Source organism: Carlito syrichta, unplaced genomic scaffold (genome assembly GCF_000164805.1).
Source record: "Carlito syrichta isolate Samal-C Ts95f unplaced genomic scaffold, Tarsius_syrichta-2.0.1 Scaffold303214, whole genome shotgun sequence".
NCBI classification, from domain to species: Eukaryota; Metazoa; Chordata; class Mammalia; order Primates; family Tarsiidae; genus Carlito; species Carlito syrichta.
Window position 1 is genome coordinate 239,211 of NW_007247310.1, and position 16,879 is coordinate 256,089.

The window sequence follows — 16,879 nt, forward strand, 5'->3', positions numbered from 1 at the left end:
CTCACCGCCACTGCAGCCTCGACCTGCTGGGTTCAGGCGATCCTTCATTCCAAGTAGCTGGAACTGCAGACATGTAAAACCACACCCAGCTAATTTTCAATTTATGGTAAATTAGCTCACCAAGTTGCCCGGGCTGGTCTTGAACCTCCGGTTCAGGCAATCCTCTTGCCTTGGCCTCACAAAGTGCTGGGATTATAGGCATGGGACACCGTGCCTGGCCTTCCGGCTTGTTTCTAAAATGAATTTGAGAACAGCTAGCAAAGTTTTCAAGCAAAGTTTATTTAGAAAGTAAATTAAAGAGGGAGAGAAGATTCACCTGCCCAAGGTAAGGGAGCGGGCCAAAACCAAGAAACATGGCCATAATGCAAAGAGCCACATGGACACACCAGAGTTTAACAAAGCAACAGCAGCTGTTGTTTGAAGTAGAATGCCTTTTAAATCTTCCTTCTGATGGGGCCAGGTCATTAACGTGATTGACTGACGGTCTTTTTACTCATCAAGAAGGGGCAGGTAAGCCCAAGTATTTTTTTTTTTTTTGAGTTGGAGTCTCACTCTGTCGCCCAGACTGGAGTGCAGTGGCCGCTCCCGGCCACCGCAGCCTCAACCTGCTGGGGCTCTGGTGATCCTTCCACCTCAGCCTTCCAAGTAGCTGGAATTACAGGCACGCGCTACCATGCCCAGCTAATTTTTTTATTTATTGTAGAGATGAGGGCTCACCAAGTTGCCCAGGCGGGTCTCGAACCCATGGGCTCAGGCAATCCACTCACACCTCAGCCTCCCAAGGCACGGGATTACAGGCTGAGCCACCGAGCCTGGCTAAGTCCAAGTATTAATGTCAGGTGATGAACGTCAGGCAGATGGGTGAGTTAGTTACATGACTGCTGCCAGGATGATGGGGTTTGTGTCCTGAAGGCCTGATTAGGTTAACTTGTTTACTAAACAAGTTGGGGAGTGGGTAGTGTCCTGAAGGATTGTTAGTGATTATGAGCTGAAAGGCTGGGCTGTCCTAATCTTACTTAACATCTGATGAGATTTTCTTTGGATTTGCCAAGGGGATAGGGTAGGCTCCCAGCTTGGCCTGCAGTAAAATGTAATTTTTTAAATGAACGCTTCTTCCTACATGGGCAACTTGGCAAGACCTCATCTCTACAATAAATCAAAAATTAGCCAGGCATGGTAGCGCATACCTGTAGTTCCAGCTACTTGCACGGCTGAGGCGGAAGGATCGCAGGAGCCCTGCAGGTCGAGGCTGCAGGGGCCAGGAGCATGCCACTGCACTCCAGTCTGGGCGACAGGGTGAAACTCCAACTCAAAAATTAAAAAAATAAAAAATAAATAAAAACTAAAAATGAACGCTTCCTAAAACCTACTGTGGGAAATTTATCTATGTCTGACCTGTGCTAGCTACCCTGCCTCATTTCCACATTTCAAAAGTAATTGTTTCTGTTGACTGTGCATTTGCTATGTCCCAGTCACTGTGCTAGCCACTTTTCATGCTTATCTCATTTATTCCTGATGACAGTCCTGCCAGGAAATTCTTCCCACCCCCTCCACCGATTTTACAGATGTAGACCTTGAGGTTCAAGGACACATGAGTAGTAAGTGGCAGAGGCAGGCAGGATTCAAACCTGAACCTGACTCTACAGCTCACACCCTTAACTAAGAGTTCACCTAGAATAGAATCACATGAATATTTATTTATTTTTAGTCAAAGTCTCACTTTGTCACCCCCAGGCTGGAGTGCAGTAGCATGTTCACAGCACACCTCAGCCTCACCTCTTGGGCTCAGGTGATCTTTCTGCCACAGCCTCCAATTAGCTGGGACTATAAGCGTGCACCACCATGCCTAGCTATTTTTGTTGTTGTTGTTGTAGAGACGAGGTCTCGCTATGTTGCCCAGGCCGGTCTCCAACTCCTGGGCTCAAGCAATCCTCCCATCTCAGCCTCCTTAAAGTGCTGGGATTACAGGCCTGAGCTACCACACCCGGCCTCCACAAATACGCATTGAGTCTGTAGTCACCAAAAACATAGACGTAAAAAGACCAAAAAAGACAAAATTCCTGCTCTTACATTCCAGTGGGAGGATCATTCGATAAAGAGTATAAACAAAAGATACAGTAAGTTAGATAGTGGTAACAGCTAAAGGAGAAAAGATAAAAACAGAGCCAGGGGAGCAGGAAAGCTCTTTACATCCCCAAGGGACCTATCTCATTAGCTCAAAGAAAGTTTACTTCATTCACCTGTGCCTTTTTCCTCTCGTACCCCCACCGGGTTTTCCCGGAGCTTAAGGCAAAGTGGAGCTCGCTTTTCGATTGGCGATATTAAGAGTCCTGGATTCTGGGCCTCGGGCAAGTCCCTCTCCGGGCCTCAGTCTCCCCGTCAACACATGGAAGATTTGGAGGATCCCTAAGGACCCTTCTGATCTGACGCTCTAGGATTCTATGAATAGGGTTAAAGAGCACAGGGACCAGAGACTGCTTCCCCATCCTAGCAACTGTTGCCAGACAGGGGCCACCTCCTGGTAGGAGTGAAAACCCTCGGTGGAGCGGGGAGGTCTTTGTGGTATCCCGTCATGCATAGCAACTTCGACTCGCTAGGAGGCACGTTTTGGCCTCTTTGGTCACGATCACCCCTTAGGCTCCAGTCTCATTCTTGTTGCCTCGTTCCCATAGCAACCGCGGCAGGGCCACGCACCGACGGCGAGTGGCAAGGGTCAAAACAGATTCACCAAGTAGACGCCCTCGACCCGTTCAGGCCGCGCCTTCGACGCGCCGGACCTTTAAGTATCACGTGACTCCCTTCGGGCTGGTCCCCGCCTCTTTCCCCTCCCTAGGCCCCGGCGAGCGCTGGTGTGGACCGGCAGCTCCCGGCCCCGCGGACTAGCTGGAGCACGGACGCTGCTGCCGGTTGGGCCAGTACCCTTTCCCGGTAACTCCTTCCCGGCGTGACGCGCGGAGCCGCGGACGCGGCGGGGCCGGGCAGGCTCGGATCTCCCGGTAGTTCCTTCTCGTTCCCAGTCCCTGCTGGGCCCAAGGGGAACCGGGAGCCTACAGGGCCCGGTCGGGGCTCTCGGGGGGCGGCAGGGGAGGGGGCCGTCCCCTTGGAGGGTTGTGACCTGCGGCAGGAGCTTGAGGCAGGGATTAGATCTAGAGCTTGTCTCTGGGAGCCTCTGCCCGGTCCAGAAGATGCTGCCCCGAGGGCGGCAGCCTACCTGTTGGGCAGGTCGTTTCCTGCTGTGAGGCCGGCACCGTCGAACTGGAGAGTCAGCAAAAGAACTTCACGGGCGCCCCCCCTCCACTCCCGCCAATTGGGACCTCTAACTGGGAGGGATGGCCACAGTTGCATAAGGCAGCCGTCGTACTGCCACTTATTGACTGTTGACTCTGTGCTCAGTAAGTCCTTTACATACGTTTAATACCAAGGCGATCCTTCAAGGTAGTACTACTCATTTTCACGTTGTGAATAAGGACACTGAGGCTTAGCAAGTTTAAATAACTTGCCCAAGGTCCTAAAGTGGTGGAAGACGGACCCTTACCTTAGTCTGATTCCAAAACCCATGTGCTTAACCAGTGGCCACATCACCTTCACGGTTTTTGTAAGGCACGAAAGGCTACCTTAACAAGGAAGAAATTGCTTACTTTTAGCATGTTATTCCGCCTGCATGCAGTTCTAAACATTGTTAATTTTATGAGGACTCCCAGGTGGCATTAAACTATACTTGTCGAAATCCACCACTGTTAGAAATTTGCTCTTCTGAGTAAGGTGTCACATTAGACAGTTGAACATTAAAATTGTATTACTTTACGAGAAATCAAAGTAAATGTGACTCTTGAAAAAACACGGTGTGGCATAACAAAGATCATAATTCTGGAGTGTAAATGTCTACAAAAAGACCAGCACAACCTTGTTAACCCTGCCAGGATTATTTTCAAACCCTACAATAAATTCAGTCACTATATTCACCAGCACCGGAGCTTAAAACTTTTTACGATCATGCCTGTTATTCGATCTTTGGCATTAATTCTCCTTTACGTGGAAAACGAAATTTTTTCTCCCCACTTTTTCTCATCTGAGGTTTTCATTTATAATGACTATATTGCTGATGGTTGAAGAACAGCTTCTCATTTTCTTGTTCAAATGGATGTGCTGAGAAAGAATAGAATTAAGGCATACTACATCTTAACTGCACAGTTTTTTTTTAGTATTTCATTTCCATATTTGTCCTTATTTAATGCTCAAGAACACCATAACTATCTCATTTTGTAATTTAATACATGGTAAATCTTATGGTTTCATGAGTTTATTTGACATGTACTCAGTGAAGTATTCTTAAGCCATTTATTTTCTTTAAACTATTACTGTCAGAATAAGTGAAATTGTGTATTTGAGATGTAGCCACCCTGGTTTATCTTGTTTATGTTTTACAATATTCAGTTATTGTTTTTCTCTCAATCATTTCAGTCATTTCTAAAGCTTTTCTAATTAAAGGATTCTGGAGAATTGCTATTAATTCCTGTTGCTCATCTTCGCATCTATAGTAGTTCTTATTTGTGATATTCAAAAGTAGAAATGAGATTTTTTAATTTTAAAATATATAGACAAACAGCTTGACTTTTCCTACAAAATATCTTTTGTTTTATTTTTCATCTTATACCTTTACCTAAAAAGCAAAACTGTCTAGGCTTCTGTCACTGAAACTTATTGCCTCTTCAATCATTTCAGCTCTGGAAAGGAAGAGAAATGGAGGTGAAAAAGTTGAGCATTTCCTGGCAATTCTTGATAGTTCTGGTTCTGATCCTGCAAATTCTGTCTGCGTTGGATTTTGACCCATACAGAGTCCTAGGGGTCAGCCGAACAGCCAGTCAGGCTGATATTAAAAAGGCTTATAAGAAGCTCGCCCGGGAATGGTAGGTGAAACAAAGAAATAGAAGTTTAATATAAGCTAAGCAGTCTTAGCAGGGGAATGAAGTCTAAATTATGATTAGCTTCTATTTGTCTCTATTTCTATGTTCTGTATATACACACACACAATCATATATGGATATGTGTGTGTGTGTGTGTATCTGTGTGTGTCTGAAGCATTTCATGTAGGAAAACTAATGTTCGTGGTCTGTAATTTTTAGTGGTAAGATCTAAAGCCTATATTTACTCTGAAACTCCCTTTTGGGAATGCTTGGCTTAAAGCATTGCCTTAGGTACTGTTAGCATATACGTATACGTATGTATATATATGTATATATATATACATATTTTTTTTTTTTTTTTTTTTGAGTTGGAGTCTCATTCTTGTTGCCCAGGCTGGAATGCAGTGCCACGCTCCCGGCCACCGCAACCTCCACCTACTGGACTTAGGCAATCCTTCTGCCTCAGCCTTCCAAGTAGCTGGAACTACAGATGCACGCTACCACATCCGGCTAGATTTTTGTGTGTGTGATTTATTGTAGATCTGAGGTCTCCACCAAGTTGCCCAGGCTGGTCTTGAACCTGCCGGCTCAGGCAATCCTCTCAGCTCAGCCTCCCAAAGTGCTGGGATTACAGGCTGGGCCACCATGCCCAGCCCTGTTAGCATATTTAATGTCAAAGTAAGAAGATGTTGTTAACTTAATAATATACATAATCAGGCCAGGCGCAGCAGCTCACACCTATAATCCTAGCACTTTGGGAGACTGAGGTGAGAGGATTGCCTGAGCTTACAGTTCGAGACCAGCCTGAGCAACTTGGTGAGACCCCATCTCTACAATAAATCAAAAAATTAGCCGGGCATGATGGCATGTGCCTGTAGTTCCAACTACTTGGAAGGCTGAGGTGGAAGGATTGCCTGAGCCCAGCAGGTCGAGGCTTTGGTGGCTATGAGCGTGCCACTGCACTCTAGCCTGGGCGAGAGAGTAAGACTCCAACTCAAAAAATATATAGCCAGGCTCGGTGGCTCAGCCTGTAATACCGCGCCTTTGGGAGGCTGAGGTGAGTGGATTGCCTGAGCCCGCGGGTTCGTGACCCACCTGGGCAACTTGGTGAGACCTCATCTCTACAATAAACCAAAAATTAGCCAGGCGTGGTAGCGCGCGCCTGTAGTTCCAGCTACTTGGAAGGCTGAGGTGGAAGGATCGCTGGAGCCCAGCAGGTCGAGACTGCGGTGGCCGGGAGTGGCCACTGCACTCCAGTCTGGGCGACAGAGTGAGACTCCGACTCAAAAAAATATATATATATATATGTATATAAAACATATCCATGGGGGATCGATTTCAGGACCCCCAAGAATAACAAAATCCATGGATGCTCAGTCCCTGTTATAAAATGGCATAGTGTTTGCATATAACCCACACGCATCCTCATATACTTTAAATCATCTCCAGATTACTTACAATACCTAATACAATGTAACTGGTTGTTATCCTGTTATTATTCAAGGAATAATGACAAAAAAGTCAGTGCATGTGCAGTACAGATACCGTTTTAAAAATATATATTTTTCTATCTGTGGTTAGTTGAATCCACAAGTGTAGAACCCACAAATATAGTGGGCTGACTATGCATTACTTTTCTGTAAAAAAGTCTTACAGAAAAATTGTAATTTTAACCGCAGTTACATGTCATCGGTTTCTTCCACCAATGCTTTGGCCTTGCCAAAGAAGCAGAAGTGCTGGGTTATAGAGCTGGGGAGGGAGGGGGAGATAGAAGGAGGAAAGAAGAAAAGGGCATAGGCGGCTCGCCCTCACTGGACCAGCCATAAGCAATAGAAGAGAGATTGAAACTGCCATCCTCACTGAGCACCTACTTCACACCAGCCTCTGAATTTTATGCTTTTTCTCTCATTTAAACCTTATAATTAGCCTAGGAAGGAGGATAGCAGTGTCTCTGTTTTATAGATGAAAAAATTGAAGCTCAGAGTTGATAAGTCTATATGACCTCTGAGCTCCATAGTTTGACCTTCTGTGTCAGCAGTTTTTGCTGTATTATTGTTGAGTCATTTGCCATCCTGGACGTAAGTAAGGATGAGTGGGTTCCGGTATTGGTGGGAAGGAACTGAGTGAGACAGTAAGTTACACAGGAGCAAAGCTGCCACATGCAAGTGACGTTGCAGGCTAAGTGCATGACTGTGCCTGCCACTATTGTACTTCCATGAGCAGGTGTATCTTACATTGAACTGGTTGAAATAAAGGTAAAGGTAGTTTAAAATATGTTTTCAGTAAATATTTTAGACCATGTTCATATCATGAAGAATCTGGAATTGGATGCTAAGAAACAGCATCTCTAATTACATATGACCTGTTTCCCAGGACTCTGCCCCAAGGTACCGCATGCATCATTTCAGACTCTTGCCTCTATGTGAAAGCAGTTCATTCATAATGGAACAGCATTTTTTTGGACAGGATATGGTCTTTGACAGTATTTTAGGAACACAGACGACAGCTTGGGTAGGTGGGACCTGTTAACAGGTACAGCTTTGACTACTGTCTTCCAGGGCTGAGAAGGGTGTTATGATATTAATTAAATGAGTCGTTTTCTTCTCTTTCTTAATTAGATTCTCTCTAGGAATAATTCATCATCATAGAAACATAACGAGTATGTCACCCAGTAAAAGTCTAAAATGTTACTTTATCTTTATAATTTTTTTTTTTTTTTTTTTTTTGAGTTGGAGTCTCACTCTGTCGCCCAGACTGGAGTGCAGAGGCACGCTCCTGGCCACCGCAACCTCGATCTGCTGGGCTCCAGCGATCCTGCCTCAGCCTTCCAAGTAGCTGGAACTACAGGTGCACGCTACCACGCCCAGCTAATTTTTTGATTTATTGTAAAGATGAGGTCTCGCCAAGTTGCCCAGGCAGGTCTCAAACCCGTGGGCTCAGGCAGTCCACTCACCTCAGCCTCCCAAAGTGCGGGATTACAGGCTGAGCCACCGAGCCCAGTTTACCTTTATAATTTTAATATACTGTTATTTTCTGCTGTTTCTATGCATTATCACTTGGAATGGTATAAGTTTCACTTCATAACAGTTTCATATACACTGAAAAGAGAAGCATTTCCTGGTTTTACTTTTCTGGAATGAGCTACAGCAGGGGAAGTAGTCGATTATTGAGTTGGGTCTGTTGCCATCCTCTATTTTTTTGTTGTTGTTGTTTTGTTTTGAGTTGGAGTCTCACTCTGTCGCCCAGACTTGAGTGCAGTGGCCGCTTCCGGCCACCGCAGCCTCGACCTGCTGGGCTCCGGCGATCCTTCCACCTCAGCCTTCCAAGTAGCTGGAACTACAGGCGCGCGCTACCACGCCCGGCTAATTTTTTGATTTGTTGTAGAGATGAGGTCTCATCAAGTTGCCCAGGCGGGTCTCGAACCTGCGGGCTCAGGCAATCCACTCACCTCGACCTCCCAAAGTGCTGGGGATTATAGGCGGAGCCACCAGCCCGGCACCTTCCTCTATTTTTTACTGAATGTTTCTTAGACTTCTTGAGAATTTTTTCTTGCTTGGTGGAACAAGTTACAATTACTTTTTCTCCTCAGGAAAACTGTTTCTCTCCCAATATTTAAGCTTTATCATTGGGACTTTTTGTTTGTGCCCATATCAGTTTAATAAACAACTCTTCCCACCTCAAGAAACTCAGATTGGTATAATGTGGTTCAGTCAACTGAACAGTAAATTAATTTGTCTAGTTCTTTGCTGTATTACTTTTTCTGTCTTTGTTTTTATTCCTTTAAAGGTAACTAGACCGCCAGTAGATAAGTACAATATTTTCTTCACTTGAAATTTAAGGTTGTATATTTCATTGTTGTTCACGAAACGGTTTCATAGTTACTGAAAATAGCATTGGACAATACTTTCCTAGGGCCAAATCTATCCTTTTTTAGATGTTTTCCACCTTGTGGTATCTTGCCACAACTGGGGAAGATTCTTATGAGCTGTAACTGTCTTGTGGTTTCCTCCCTGTTCTTCAGCCTTGGTCATGTCTGTCAGGATCTGTGTTTTCTAACCCAGCTGCCCTCAAGGTACTCTCCTTGGTTCAGTCTCCTTAACAGCCCCTTCTTCTCCCTCTTCACCTTCAGAGTTCTATATGTTAAATCTTCATTTGTATGACTGCATAATTTTTATCCACTCAGCCTGTAGCCTATGTTTAAATATTGAAAATGCATTTCTTTTATGTCATCCAGAAGCATGCTTTAGAATGTCCATCTCATTTCCTTCAGTAATACTGTTTTCATGATACCCAGCTGAGGTTTTTTTCCCTCCACTAATTTTTATTTATTTTATTATTATTATTTAGTTGGAGCCTCTGTCGCTAAACTGGAGGGCAGTGAGTGGCACGCTCATGACTACCGCAGCCTCAGCCTGCTGGGCTCCGGCGATCCTTCCTCCTCAGCCTTCCAAGTAGCTAGAACTACAGACGTACGCCACCATGCCTGGCTAATTATTGTGACTTATTGTAGAGATGAGGTCTCATCAAGTTGCCCAGGCTGGTCTCGAACCCCTGGACTCAGGCAGTCCTCTCGCCTCGGCCTTCCAAAGTGCTGAGGTTACAGGCTGAGCCACCACACCCAGCCCCCCACTGATTTTTATAGCAAGGATTCAATGGTTAAGGAAAGAATGATGTTTAAATTCAACAGTCAGCCATTTGAAGTTTCCTTCATTTTGGAGAAATCAGAATGTGTGGTATAATTCATTCAAACATGTTCCTACTAAAATAAGTCCAAGTTGTAGATTTTTTTTATTCCAGTGTACTTGGTGTGTTTTTAGTAGTCATTTGCTTCCTAGTGGATTGTTTTTCTTTCCAGAACCTTTGTCAGAGGAAATTTACTAGAAGTTAGCAGAAGTGATTACATAAAGAATAAATTCAGCTGGGTGCAGTGTCTCAAGCCTGTAATTCCAGGACTTTGGGAGGCCGAGGCAAGAGGATTGCCTGAACCCAGGGGTTCGAGACCAGCCTGGGCAACATGGTGAGACCTTGTCTCTACAATAAATCAAAAACTTAGCCGGGCTTGGTAGCATGCACCTGTAGTTCCAGCTGTTTAGAAGGCTGAAGCGGAAGGTTTGCTGGAGCCCAGCAGGTCAACCCTGGGGTGACTGGGAGCGTGCCACTGCACTCCAGCTTGGGCAACTGAGTGAGACTCCAACTCAAAAAAAATAAAATAAAAATGAATAAATTCTGTCATACAGAGGCTCTTGATAAAGTGAACATTGAAAGATCAATCTGTATAAAACAGTGATTTTGGATCTTAAGAGGTTCCAAGCAAGCCTAGACCAAACTTTCCAGAATTTTAAAATCCTCAAAGCTGAAATTGATATAAACATAAGAAAATTACAAAATAATATGTAACAGCAAGGTAGGTATAGTTAATTACCAGCTATCTATAGTAGCAAATGTTGAAGATTAGTTGGAATGACTCTGCATGAACTATAGAGTTTTCTCACATCTTAAACGTGTAGCCTTGAAATCCATATCCGTTTATCGGTAAAAGGCAATCACAGGCAGAAGCAGCTAACCAGAAGAATAATGAAAACTAAAATGTTATTATTTGAAAGGCAGCTGCAAGATACTATTTGAAGCCTGGTTATTATTATACAAATTCACAGGGTATCCTAGAAGGTGTTTGTATGTCAACCTGTGTTGTTAGAAGAAACGCCTAGATCATTCTCATATTGGGATGAAATGCTGCTATCCTAGAAAAGGACGTGGGTTCTTGTGGGTAAATGATGTAGCCTGGAGCCAGCTTTAGCAATATTTGGGAGCAATGGAAAGACATCCACGTATCCCACCTTCCCTGGGTGAAATGCTGCAGTACTATCTAGTGCTTTGAAAATGCACCCACCTGGAGTGCTCTGAAAGAAATCGCCTGTTTCCAAGTTTCATTTATTATAGTCATGTAAAGCAACTGCTTTCTTCTACTATGTATTTTAAGAAACTATGCTAACAAAGTGGCCCTCCGTTTGACTCTGATGGAGTGAACTGTGTGGACAAGGATGTTAAAAGACTGCGTAAAAAAAAATGAAACCCATTCTCACTGCCTGCCCATTTGTGTTTCAGGCATCCTGACAAAAACAGAGATCCCGGAGCAGAAGACAAGTTCATTCAGATCAGCAAGGCATACGAGGTATCGTGTCAGACTTCACCATGCATCCATGAGCTCTTACCAGATATGCCTTAGGTGACCAGTTTATATTATAAAACTTTCTCAGAAAGAGTATGTCCTCCATGCCCTGGACCCAGTTTCTAGATTATAGTAGAAAGAACATATTTGGCCATATCCAATAAGTTAAAACAAGTGTCACACAGCTCTTGAAAAAACTGACATATTTTAAATGCTAATTTAGTTAGAATTGTAGAATTACCTGAATATGTTTCTATTGCTTTTTTTTTTTTTAGAAATTTACATTAAGGCCAGGCTCTGTGACTCAGCCTGTAATCCCACGTTTTGGGAGGCTGAGGTGAGTGAATTGCCTGAGTCCGTGGGTTAAAGACCTGCCTGGGCAACTTGGCGAGACCTCATCTCTACAATAAATCAAAAAATTAGCCAGGCGTGGTAGCGCTCACCTGTAGTTCCAGCTACTTGGAGGGCTGAGGCGGAAGGCTCGCTGGAGCCCAGCAAGTCGAGGCTGCGGTAGCCGGGAACGGCCACTGCACTCCAGTCTGGGTGACAGAGTGAGACTCCAACTCAAAAAAAAAAAAAAGAAAAGAAAAGAAATTTACATTAAAGAATCACACATCAATTCACCTAGATTTATTTAAGTGGCATAAGGTTACAAATACATTTAAACACAAAATTTTAAATAATTTTCCAACATGTCAGTTTAAGTAGGTTTGTCAAGTATGCATAAAAGATAAGCCCATGGCTCCCTGATCTGTGCAGGGAATGCCCCTCATCAGACAGTGCTTAGCTCATACAACACATCATTCTACAACATCCTCGAATTTTAGACTTCAAAATAATTTTATTTATTTATTTATTTATTTTTTACTTATTTTTTTTTTTTTAGTTGGAGTCTCAGTTGCCTAGACGAGTGCAGTGGCCGCTCCTGGCCACCACAGCCTTGACCTGCTGGGCTCTGGCGATCCTTCCGCCTCAGTCTTCCAACCACAGGCACACACTACCACGCCTGGCTAATTTTTTGATTTATTGTAGAGATGAGGTCTCACCAAGTTGCCCAGGCGGGTCTCGAACCCGCGGGCTCAGGCAATCCACTCACCTCTGCCTCCCAAAGCATGGGATTACAGGCTGAGCCACCGAGCCCAGCTCAAAGTAATTTGAGTCTGTCACCCAGGATGGAGTGCAGTGGCATGCTCATGGCCACCCCAGCATCGACCTGCTGGGCTCCGGCGATCCGATCCTTCTGCCTACAGGCACGCACTACCATACCCAGCTAATTTCTTAATTTATTGTAGAGACGAGGTCCCACCAAGTTGCCAGGCTGGCCTCAAACCCTCAGGCTCAGCCAATCCACTCGCTTTGGCCTCCCAAAGTGCTGGGATTACAGGCTGAGCCACTGAACCCAGCTTCAAAATAATTTATAAGTAAAACAAAGTCAACTGACATACCAGGCACTAGACTCAAATCTGTGGCTATGATTTTGGTGTTCCCAGCTCTTCATATCTTGTTCTGAATTATCCCAGTTCATTAGGTCTGACCAAGTCAATTTTCTTGTGATTGAGTCCTGGTTATCAACATATGTTAAGTTTTATTCATTTTACCATTTATATTTCTTAAAATAAGTGGTAGAAAAAATCAGTTACAGTGTTTAGTGTTGTGATAGGTTGAAATCTTTAATGCCAAGATGAGTATGAGTATCTAAACCACTGAAATATTTTGGTCTTCAATGTTATTTAATGTTTCTGTTGAGAGAAAAGTTTCTTGTTATATTGAATGACTATGTTTAGAATATCTAGTCAGGCTGGACTCGGTGGCTCAGCCTGTAATCCCAGCACTTTGGGAGGCCAAGGCGAGTGGATTGCCTGAGCCCGCAGGTTCAAGACCTGCCTGGTCAACTTGGCAAGACCTCGTCTCTACAATAAATCAAAAATTAGCTGGGCATGGTAGCGCATGCCTGTAGTTCCAGCTACTTGGAACGCTGAGGCGGAAGGATCACCGGAGCCCAGCAGGTCGAGGCTGCGATGGCCAGGAGTGTGCCACTGCACTCCAATCTGGACGACAGAGTGAGACTCCAACTCAAAAAAAAAAAAAAAGAATGTCTAGTCAGGTCGTAATTGTTGTTAATCACTATTAGGTGAGAGATAATCTTTTTTTTCTTTTTTCTTTTTTTTAAGAAACAAGGTCTCATTCTGTCACCCAGGCTGGAGATCATAGCTCACCGCAGCCTCAAACTCCTGGGTTCAAATGGTCCTCCTGCCTTAGCCTCCTGAATAGCTAGGATTACAGACATGTGCCACCATGCCCAGCTGTTTATTTTTTTTTTAGATATGGGGTATCACTATATTACCCAAGTCTCTTGGGGCAAGACTGGGTGAATATGGAGGGTGGGGTACAGGGATCATGCCAGTTTTTTTGCTCAAAAACTGCTGAACATTCGTTGTGGTGTGGGCAGGTGCACTTGTAAATCACCCATCATGAAATGGGCAAATGTGTCGAAAGAATCTCCAGAAAAATTCACTGGAACAAGATACAGCCTCTCACAACAACACTCGCTGGAACACTGATGCTGATGGGTTCCTAGAACACTTACATAGCTAGGGAAGTCTGTACTACAAGGAGCCTGCCCAGGCTGGTCTCAAACTCTTGGCCTCAAGCAATCCTCCTGCCTTGGCCTACCATAACATGTCAAAATCTTCACATTTATTTTCTTCCTATGTGCTCCAAGCTGCTTACAGAAAAGTCCTTTGGATGAACTCCTTATTTTTTATTTTATTTTATTTTATTTTTTGAGTTGGAGTCTCACTCTGTCACTCATGGCCACCACAGCCTCCACCTCCTGGGCTCAGGCGATCCCTCCACTTCAGCCTTCCAAGTAGCTGGAACTACAAGCATATACCACTATGCCCAGCTAATTTTTTGACCTACTGTAGAGACGAGGTCTTGCCAGGATGGTCTTGAACCCATGGACTCAGGCAATCCTCTCACCTCAGCCTCCCAAAGTGCTAGGATTACAGGCGTGAGCCGCCACGCCTGGCCTGGGTTGTTGTTGAGGTTTTCTATTTTTCTTTGTTTCTTTACAGATTCTCTCCAATGAAGAAAGGAGATTACATTATGATCAATTTGGGGATGCTGGAGAGAACCAGGGCTACCAGAAGCAGCAACAGCAACGAGAGTATCACTTCCACCACTTCCATGAAAACTTTTACTTCGATGAATCTTTTTTCAATTTCCCTTTTAATTCTGAGCGACGGGACTCAATTGATGAGAAGTATTTATTGCATTTTTCTCATTATGTGAATGAAGTCGTTCCAGACAGCTTTAAGAAACCCTACCTCATTAAGGTCACCTCCGACTGGTGTTTCAGCTGCATCCACATTGAGCCTGTGTGGAAAGAAGTCGTTCAGGAACTGGAAGGACTGGGTAAGCCCATTTCTTTTATTGGAAGGTGTGTATGTAGGAGACAGTGACTTTATAGCTCTTGAATTGTATGGGCTTTGGGGAAAGAAGCAGTGACTATGATTTCTCAAGCTCATAGTGATTGGTGTTTCCAGGAACATGTTCCCATAGAGGGGGTGAACCACTTGAGTTTTGCATTACTAACTTGAGATCTTGTCTGTATAGTCTTCCAACATCTAGTTGGAGGCCCAATACATAGGGGGAACTTAAAAATTACTGGTTGTAGCTGGGCTCGGTGGCTCAGCCTATAATCCTGCGCCTTTGGGAGGCTGAGGTGAGTGGATTGCCTGAGCCCCGTGGGTTCGAGACCCGCCTGGGCAATTTGGCGAGACCTCATCTCTACAATAAATCAAAAAATCAGCCGGGCATGGTAGCGCATCCCTGTAATTCCGGCTACTCGGAAGGCTGAGGCGGAAGGATCACCGAAGCCCAGCAGGTCGAGGCTGTGGTGGCCGGGAGCGGCCATTGCACTCCAGTCTGGGCGACAGAGTGAGACTCCAACTCAAAAAAAAAAAAAAAAAATTACTGGTTGTTAGGCCAGGTGTGGTAGCATGCGCCTATCATTCTAGCTATTTGGGATACTGAGATAGAAGATTCGCCTGAGCCCAGCAGGTTGAGGCTGCAGTGGCCGTGAGCGTGCCACTATACTGCAGCCTGGGCGACAGAGTGAGACTCCAGCTCAAAAAAAAATTACTGCAACTCTGATTTCTTCTGGACCTCTCTGTTTGGCTTGCAGATGGCTGATCTCTCACTGTGTCTTCACATGGTTATCTCTCTGCGTGTGCATGTGTCTCTTTCTGTATTCTTACGTTTTATAAGGACACCAGTCATGTTGGATTAGAGCCCATCCTCATGACCCCATTTTAACTTAATTTCTTCTTTAAAGGCCCTATCCTAGCTCATTCTCCCATTACAAAATATCATAGGCTGCATGGCTTAAACCACAGAGGTGTATCTTCTCTCAGTTCTGGAGCCTAGAAACCCAAGATGGGATGCCAGCATGGCTGAGTTCTTGTGAGGACCTTCCTCCTGTCTTGTGGATGGCACACTTACTGTGACCCCATGTGTCTCATGTCTCTTCTTATTAAGTCATTAATCCCATCATGCAGGTGTCACCCTCATGACTTAATTGCCTCCAAAGGTCCCATCTCCAAATACTACCACATTCAGGGTCAGGGCCTTAGCATATGAATTGGGCAGGGGGTGGGGGGTACCTAGGCAAAAATATTTGGTCTATAGCATTCCGTAATGGCCACAGGGGACAGCCCTTAATCACACATTAGCCTTTTCTTTGTATTTACCACTTAGTACCAGGAAAATTTTAGTGACCCAAGGAGGATATTTACTTTTAACAACTCCTAAAATTCAGAATTACTGGATTAAGAGTGTGTGTGTGTGTGTGTGTGTGTGTGTGTGTGTGTGTGTGTGTGTTTTCTAGGCATTAGCAGACCTATTCTTGTATAACTATAAAGGGACAAATTCAACCATGGGCGCTGAGGGGCCTAGATTTATCTGGAGAGCACACAATACCGGAAGTCATGCGTTTATTCTAAGATAAAAATTTTCAACCTCTTGTTCAGGTACTTAGATTTGGTAAAATGCTTTCCTGAGACTGAATAAAGTTGTTCTTAGATGAAGATAAGGGAATAAGTTTAGCACAATATCTAACCTGTGGTAGACAGCAGATGCTTGCAGTATCTAACCTATGGTAGACAGCAGACACTTGCCATATCTAAAGTGGTAGACAGTAGATGCTTGCCATATCTAACATGTGGTAGGCAGTAGATGCTTGTTATTGGTGCCTAATGAACAAATGAGAAGTTGGGATTAGGTGGAAGCAACTGGATTAAACAGCTTCTTGTCACAAACATAATTGCATATTTTTGCTGTGCTAAGTGGTATACTAAAAACTGTTTAGGACCCGGGCTCGGTGGCTCAGCCTATAATCCCGCGCCTTGGGAGGCTGAGATGAGTGAATTGCCTGAGCCCATGGGTTCGAGACCCACTTGGGCAACTTGGTGAGACCTCATCTCTACAATAAATCAAAAAATTAGCTGGGTGTGGTAGCATTTGCCTGTAGTTCCAGCTACTTGGAAGGCTGAAGCGGAACGATCGCCAGAGCCCAGCAGGTCGAGGCTGATGTGGCCGGGAGCAGCTGCTGCACTCTAGTCTGGGCGAGAGTGAGACTCCAACTCAAAAAAAACTGTTTAGGAGCTAATAGTAAGGCCCAGTAGCAGAGCATAAGCCATTACATGATTTAGGGTGGTAAAGTCAGATCAGGGCCACAATTACATTTTCTTTTCTTTTTTTTTTTTTTCATTAATCAGTATTTTTTATTATGGTTTTGTGGGGT

The 16,879-nt window shown here is 44.4% G+C and overlaps 1 protein-coding gene across 4 annotated transcripts in view; it reads left to right on the forward strand.

The window, feature by feature from the left end:
• Positions 1 to 2,662: 2,662 nt before the first annotated feature.
• Positions 2,663 to 16,879, forward strand: part of DNAJC16 (DnaJ heat shock protein family (Hsp40) member C16) — a 42,170-nt gene continuing 27,953 nt past the window's right edge. For 2 of the 4 annotated variants that reach the window (XM_008058114.2, XM_008058117.2), the window contains exons 1-4: positions 2,663 to 2,928; positions 4,723 to 4,907; positions 11,010 to 11,076; positions 14,151 to 14,490. In XM_008058114.2, the coding sequence (XP_008056305.1) occupies positions 4,741 to 4,907; positions 11,010 to 11,076; positions 14,151 to 14,490 (574 nt within the window). In that variant the 5' untranslated portion in view covers positions 2,663 to 2,928; positions 4,723 to 4,740. Of the gene's footprint in view, positions 2,997 to 3,317; positions 3,393 to 4,722; positions 4,908 to 11,009; positions 11,077 to 14,150; positions 14,491 to 16,879 lie in introns of those variants that run through there. The other 2 variants (XM_008058115.2, XM_008058116.2) reach the window with 2 other exon arrangements.